Source organism: Chelonoidis abingdonii, chromosome 3 (genome assembly GCF_003597395.2).
Source record: "Chelonoidis abingdonii isolate Lonesome George chromosome 3, CheloAbing_2.0, whole genome shotgun sequence".
NCBI lineage: Eukaryota > Metazoa > Chordata > Testudines > Testudinidae > Chelonoidis > Chelonoidis abingdonii.
Genome location: NC_133771.1, coordinates 1228765 through 1235606, shown reverse-complemented (window position 1 = coordinate 1235606; position 6842 = coordinate 1228765). Strand labels below are relative to the sequence as shown.

At 63.2% G+C, this 6842-nt stretch overlaps 1 protein-coding gene across 2 annotated transcripts; it reads left to right on the top strand.

The window, feature by feature from the left end:
- Positions 1-170: 170 nt before the first annotated feature.
- Positions 171-6353, top strand: ATRAID (all-trans retinoic acid induced differentiation factor). Of its 2 annotated transcripts, XM_075063532.1 has the most exons (7): positions 171-330; positions 742-878; positions 1640-1711; positions 2630-2701; positions 3023-3144; positions 3596-3696; positions 4117-6353. In XM_075063532.1, the coding sequence occupies exons 1-7, from the start codon at positions 244-246 to the stop codon at positions 4219-4221; spliced, it is 696 nt and encodes a 231-aa protein (XP_074919633.1). In that variant the 5' UTR covers positions 171-243; the 3' UTR covers positions 4222-6353. The 2 variants fall into 2 exon arrangements, with proteins under 2 accessions (XP_074919633.1, XP_074919632.1); XM_075063531.1 differs by lacking the exon at positions 3596-3696 and having other exon boundaries at positions 4117-5389.
- Positions 6354-6842: the final 489 nt, after the last annotated feature.

The window sequence follows — 6842 nt, the reverse complement described above, 5'->3', positions numbered from 1 at the left end:
GGGGTACAGGGGGGGGTCACACCCTGGTCCCATCCCCGGGGTCACGCGGCTGCAGCCGGGTTACATGTCGAGACCCCGCCCCCAGGGCGGCGGGGGCGGGGCCGCGGGCTCAGGGTCTGGGGGCGGGGCCGGCGTGGTGGGGCCCGGAGGGAGCTGTCACGTGACGTGCCAGGTGCGATCATGTGACGCCTGAGCTGCGTCCACGTCACATGACCCCGGTCACGTGGGGCTGCCGAAGGGGAGATGGGGAGACCTGGACCCTGCGCCTGGGTCCTGCGGCTGCTGCTCGGGCTGGCGGCCTGGCGGGGCGGCGCGGCGGGGCGGAGCGCGGTGAGAGAGGCCGGGCCGGGCCGGTGGTGCCGGGTCCCTGTCCGGACACTGCTGGGGGGGGCTGGCGCGGTCCGGTCCGATCCCCTCCGGACACTGCCTGGGGGGGGCTGGCGCCGTCCAATCCGATCCGGACACTGCCTGGGGGCGCTGGCGCGGTCCGGTCCGGTGGTGCCGGGTCCCTGATCCGGTGGTGCCAAGGGCACCGCGCTCTGAGCGGACGCTGCCTGGGGAGGGCTTGGCGCGGTCCGATCCGGTAGTGGCGGGGCCAGGCTGAGCTCAGACAGATGCGGGCTGGGATCAGCCCTGCAGGCCTCAGGCTGGGTCCCGGAGCGGGGCCAGGCACAGCGGGGGGTGGGTGCAGTTTGAGGGCCTGCTCCTCCCCTGACTTCTCCTGTTCCCCCCACCCCCCAGCTATGCAGCTGCTGCCCGGGCCCGGTGCGGAACGGCTCCAGCGTGGCCAGTTACTGCGCGGCGCGCCCGGCCTTGGAGCTGCAGGGGCGCTGCTGTCTCAGCAGGGAGCCGGAGCCGGAGCCAGGCGTCATCGTGGGGTGAGTGAGCGAGCGGGACGAGGCCCACCCCATCCTTCCCCTACTTCCCGTCTGCTTGGTGCTGGTCATTGCCCTGTGCCTGGCCGGGCAGCCGGCTCTGGGCACACTCAGCCCCCAAGCCAGTGAGACCAACATGAGCCCAGCCGTGGGGCAGCCTGGATGCCCCCAGAGGTTACCTGCTGGGCATTGGCAGCGCCAGGGCCCCAGTGGGTCTCTGCTACCAGGCTGAGGGGGCAGCTGGTTGTGAGATAGCTAGGAGAGGCACAGACTTGGGCAGGGGGGTGCCTCACCCCTACCTGCTGAGTTCCTGGGGGGCAGGAAGCAGCCCCCCCCCAGATGACACCACCTGAGTCCGTGCATCCTGGAAGAACCAAGTGCTAGTGGGAAGAACCTGGAATCCTACTGGCAACAGCAGAGTCCCCTACTCCTGAGTGAGAAAGGCAGCAGAGCCCTCCATGGGGCAGCCCTGCCTAGCATGGCCGCAGGAGCTCAGCTCAGAGCGTCCAGCCTTGCGCCTGCCTAGAACAAGGCTATGGATGAGGAGGTGGAGGCCTCGGGGTGCATGGAGAAGGGTGGGGGGTGTATGGAGTGGTGTGCAGGGGGGGATGGAGGCCTTGGGGTGCATGGAGAAGGAAGGAGGCTGGGGGGTGGATGGAGTCGTGTGCAGGGCAGGTGGGAGAAGGAAGGGGTGGGGGAGGGGGATAACATTTTGGGAGGTGTACTGGGGCTCCCAGTGCCTCTGACTGTTCTGCTCTCCCCAGGCTGGATCTGGGCAACTGCTCCCTGCTGTCCCTCTGTGCTGGGTTCCCAGATGCCAGCACTGCTGTTGTCATGTGAGTCCAGCCACCCCATGTGGGGGCTGTAGGGAGGCCTGGGAATTCAAGCTCTAGAGCGAGGGGTGGGGAGGGAGCTCCTTGCTGGGGACAGGCTGGGTGCAAGCCCCAGACCTCCTGTGCTCCTCTGGCTCGGGGCCTGCTGAATTCCCCATCTCCCCCAGGCTGTTGGCGAAGAGTTGGGGGGGGCGCTAGACCTTCCCCTCTCAGCACAAGCGTGAGCTTGTTCCGAGCTCCCTGGGAGGAACAGTATCTGCTGGGGAGCAGCGAAGCTCCCAGCCCCTCCTCGGGGCTCCCCCAGCCAGGCCCCGCTCTGCTGGGGGAATAGCTTGGTGTCTGAACCCCGCTCCAGCATCCCCTCCCTCCTGCCCAGCTGGCTGCTCTGAAGTCCATATGCCCATCCACGTGGGAGCTGCGCTGGGCTGGCGCCTTCTGGGAGGGGGTGTTACGCTACCTCCCCCTCAGTTAACCATGGCATGTCCCTGCAGTGCAACCCTCTCCCCATTCCCTCTCCCCTGCAGGAGTGAGGGCAGGGGAATGCTGGGGGATCCTCCCCAGGAGTTGGGGGGTGGCCTGGTGCACCTGCTTGCCCAGCCCCTGCTACAGCCTCCCTCTTTGACCTAGAGGGTCCCGTCATGCTGGGCACTACTCTCCCTGGGATGGACGGTCCCAGTTTGACTGGACCAGGCTGGGTGGGAAGGGAGACAAGACTGACCCAGGTGGGGCAGAGACTCGCCCGAGGTCTCTGAACAGGGTGGGGGCAGGGCCAGGTCTCTGAGTCCTTGCCTGGGGAGGGAAGAGGAGGGGAGACAACCTCAGCCCAGGGAGAGCACTTGGCCTGGGTGCGCCCTGTTCTCCCAGGGTGCTGGGCAGCCCTGGGAATGGAGTGTTAATGCCGTGGGATCTGTCTGTTTGCAGTGACCTGACTGAGAACCCCTTGGAGAACATCCCCAACGCCTCCTTCCAGGGCTTCACCAGGCTGCAGAGCATGTGAGTGCTGGGCTGGGTGGGGCCTGCAGCCCTGGGGGCAGGGAGGGCACCAGTGCTGTCCTGCTGGGGGGAAAAGTGGGGCAGGGACAGGGGCTCAATGGGGAGAGTGGGGGGAAAGGGGCTTAGGGGCCCCGGCTGACTCTCCCCACACACACACCTGCAACTCCGTATGGAGCTTAGCTGCTGGTTCCTGGGAAGCCGGTGGGGTCTCCAGTGTGGGGCAATAGGGATCCGCCCTGAGCCCCTTCCACTGCTCAGAGCTGCCCTGCCCTGCAGGTGGCCGGATGCTCCAAACCCCACCTCTGACTGTCTCTTGTCCAGATCCCTGCCGCGTGCCCTGGAGTGCCCTGGAGGGAGCATGGCCTGGGACCTCAACACCACCCACGGGGACAGCCGGACCTGCCAGGGACAGAGGAACCTCTGCAACAGCTCGGGGGAGCTTGGTACAGTGTGGGGAGAGGGGCTCAGTACTGGGGGGCCTGGGATAGGTGGGGAGGGCCCCCAGAACAGCTCCCCTGAGGCCCCAGGCTGGAAAGAGCCCATGGCAGCTGAACTGGGAGGCACCAGGGGCAGGGTGTCCCAGGCAGGTGTCCAGAGCATGGCTCCCCTGCCACCATCTGCAACAGAAATACAGCCCCCACCGCCCAGCCTATGCCCGGCACCACCCCTGCCCTTGGCAACCTGGCTCTGCGCTCCCCCACCAGGCTGGGCCTGTTCTCTCACCCTTCAGTTCCCTGAACCCCGCTGAGGCAGGGACTACTGCAAGGGCTGCCCTGGCCACCCTCCCTGGGAGCTAGGCTTTCTCCACACTGTCTGCATGTAGCTGCCTGCTGCGGCATGGGGGCCTTGGCCCAGCCCCGGTTCCAACCTCCTCTCCTGTCTTGTTCTGCTCAGCCTGGCTGTGCCCAGAGAACTCCCAGTGCAGCCCCGACGGACCCGGGCTTGTCCAGTGCCTGTGCTCAGGGAGCTACCATGGCTACAAGTGTCTGCGTGAGGTGAGGGGCCGGGGGGCCTGGGCCGTGTGTTGGGCGGGGCAGGTGCCCATCTCTGCTCGGGGGAGATGCATCATGGGTGGAGGGGGGTGCGTGCAGTACAGGGGCCATCCGGACTCTCCCCTGTAGCATCTGGTCTCTTGAGCAGTAGGGGGCTCAGGGCATGGCGGCTGCTGCAGGAGCTCTGGCTTCAGGGTGTGGTGGCTGGGAGGCTGCAGGGGATCTGGCCAGCCGCATGCAATGGCTGCTCGCTTGGCTGCGGAGGAGCTGCTGCAGCTCGAGCCAGGGCTGGAATCTCCTCTGGGCCAGCCCCCAGGGCCGGAGATACGCGCTGAGCTGGGGGCAGCAGCACAAGGCCTCAGTGGGGGGAGCAGACACTCCCCTCCCCCCCAGCACTTCTCACCCACTGGCTTTGCTTTGCAGGGCACCTTTCCCCTACTGCTCTTCTATGGGACCCTGGGAGCTGTGACGACCACCCTGTCCCTCCTGGCCTGGGGCAGCCAGCGCCGGAAAGCCAAGGCCTCCTGAACCCCTCCTGCAGGACAGGGAAAGGGCAGAGTCCGGGCTGGGGGACCTGCACGGGGGCTTCTGCCCAGCCACTGAACTTGGCGTGGTGCCGTGTGCTGGCTCCATAGCATCACCTTCAGCGCCTTGGGACAGTCCAGCTGCCTTCAGCACCCCCCGTTCTCTGCCATGGGGGAGACCCAGCTCCTCAGCCCCAGGCAAAGCTCATTCCCGGAGCACCCCGCCTAGTCCCACCCCAGGCTCAGCTGCCCTAATCTCTCTGCCCTGCCCCCTCATGGTTTGTCTCCTGCAGCAAGCTGTGTGTGGAGCCCGTGGCTGGGGCAGCAGCCCCCTCCCTGAGCACAGATTTTCTTGGAGCAGGATATGAGTGCTGGCCTGCAAGGTCCCCCATGGAGTGGAGGCTTCTGGGTCTGACCACCTTCCCCACCTCCTCAAAGTCACGGACCTACAGGCTTTGGACAGTGTCTGGGAGGAGCCCTGCACTGCACCAGCTGTGGGTGACTTGGGGCTTGGGGATGGAGGGTCAGCCCCAGCTACAGGTGACATGGAGATCGTGGGGGGTGGGGTCTGATAAGTGGGGAAAAAAACAAGGTCTCTACAGTAAAATTCCTTCCTGACCCCCAAAATGGGCATTTTGACCCTGCTCATGTGAGCAGGATGCACCAGCCGAGCATCTGTGAAGGACAATTTGTTGAGCCATCCTGGTGGGGGCCCATCTCCAGGCATGGCCAGTCGCTGACACTGGAGAAATAATGCCCAGAATACACCAGGGGAGGGCTCTGTCTTTCCTGATGCCTGCAGGAGACCAGCTGAATCGCTGAAGCATAAGATCTGGGACTCAACTCACAAGACATCGCCCAGGGCAGCTGGAGGCTCTGCAGCTCCCCACAGCCCCCTGCACTCGCTGCTCCCCAAGGGCTTTGCCAGCCCTAGAGCCAGGCTCCCAACCCGAGTGGCTCTTACGGGCTGCGAGCAGTCGAAGGGCAGTGGGGAGATGAGGAGCATCTGCAGCCCCAGGGCCTCAGGCACAACCAACAGCAGGAGGAGAAGGAGGCGCACCAAGGCCACCGGTACCATGGCTCCAGCCAGAACAGCAGCCCCCTGCACTGCCCGGCTCTGCCTCTGACCTGGCCAAGGGGGTGGGGCCTCAGGGGGAGATGAGGCGGCGGGGCTGGCACTTGCTGGGGGAGGAGCAGTGGGTGGGGTCACGGATGGGGCAGGGCACCCCTCCAATTTTCTGTCTAGCCCACCTTAGCCCCCACAGAGGGAAGAGTCTGGCACTGCCCCTGGGGGTTTGCCCAGGGTAAGGCTCATCCAGTGCATGATGGGTTGGTGACCCCTGCAATATACCCACAGGTAGGAAACTCAGCTGCATGACTTGTCGTGGGGAGCTGCGTTCGTGCTTCCCCCTCATCTTGGTCAGTAAAGGTGGACAGAGCTCAGAAGCTGTGCTCCGTACTCGCTCATCTCCTGCCATGAAGCATTTACTCCTGGGGAATCCTGCACCCCTGTGTGTGTGCAGACTTCATGTCCAGGGCAGAATTTTTTCCTCCCAAGAAGCACTGCAGTTCTGCCTTCCAGCCACCAGGGGCTGTTGTGGCACCAGGACAGCCAGCAGCGGCTGCATTCGTCAAAGAACAGGGCAGTGGGGCTGTTGGGGGGACAGACGGGGGGTGGGCTCAGAGCCAGGGTGGTGACCCCATTGAGCAAGGCACCGAAGGGGGGGGTGCAGGGCCACGTGGGGACGGAGGCAGATGTGCCTGACTGGATGGGAGAGGCTAGTGGTTGGCCAGGGGCTGCATGGGGGAACCTCCCTAACAATCCCTCCCTGCCCCCCTCTCCCCCTAAACACCCTGTTCCATACGTCTCCCACCCACACCCAACAACCCACCAAGTTCACACCCAGGCTTCTTCCCAGCAATTTACTTCCCTCTCCCTCAGTTCCTCCGTTACCCCGACTCCCCCCGGCCTTTGCACTGCTGCTGAGGGGTGTGGGAAAAACGGTTCTGTGGTTTCAATGAATTATTACTCATCTGTATTGTGCCTAGTAAGGAATTTTTTTTTTTTTTTTGGTCTGTGTTGTTACAGACACTTGCTGACAGGTATTTTGAAATAAATTACCAAAATAATTGAAACTGGCATGACCATAATGCATTATTTTGACAGCCAAAATATGCAGAATTTTAAAATTTTTCAGTGCAGAATCTCCCAGGCACTGAGCATTGTCAGTGGCAGTTGCTGTCTGTTACAGCACTTCTGTGTGCCCCCTGCTCTGCAGTCTGCCCTTAGGGGGGCTTTTTGGCCAGACCCAATGTTACAGCAGGAGAGGGCACTTCTAGGGCGTTCCCTCTTTGCGGTCCCATCTCTGGTGCTGGCAGTGAGAAGTTTAGCGGTTCCAGCCCTGAACAGCTTTTCTAATAACCCTTCATAACACCATCCTCTAGGAACTTCTTTTAACTATTGATTCTTTTTGCCGTCACAATGACCCTGAAACTGCATACCCCATTTTCAGTATGTGCCTCTTGTTTATATTCAACCTGTGGCCTGTTTCATTTTGTCAGAATAATACCCCCGGTCTTGAAGGAGGGGCAACATTAAATAATCCTTCGCTTTTCATTCTTTTG

Coding starts and splice junctions, on each gene's coding strand:
- ATRAID (XM_075063531.1), top strand. CDS start 244: ATGGGGAGACCTGGACCCTGCGCCTGGGTCCTGCGGCTGCTGCTCGGG. Junction 879..1,639: donor GAGCCAGGCGTCATCGTGGG/GTGAGTGAGCGA, acceptor TGCTCTCCCCAG/GCTGGATCTGGGCAACTGCT. Junction 2,702..3,022: donor TTCACCAGGCTGCAGAGCAT/GTGAGTGCTGGG, acceptor TCTCTTGTCCAG/ATCCCTGCCGCGTGCCCTGG.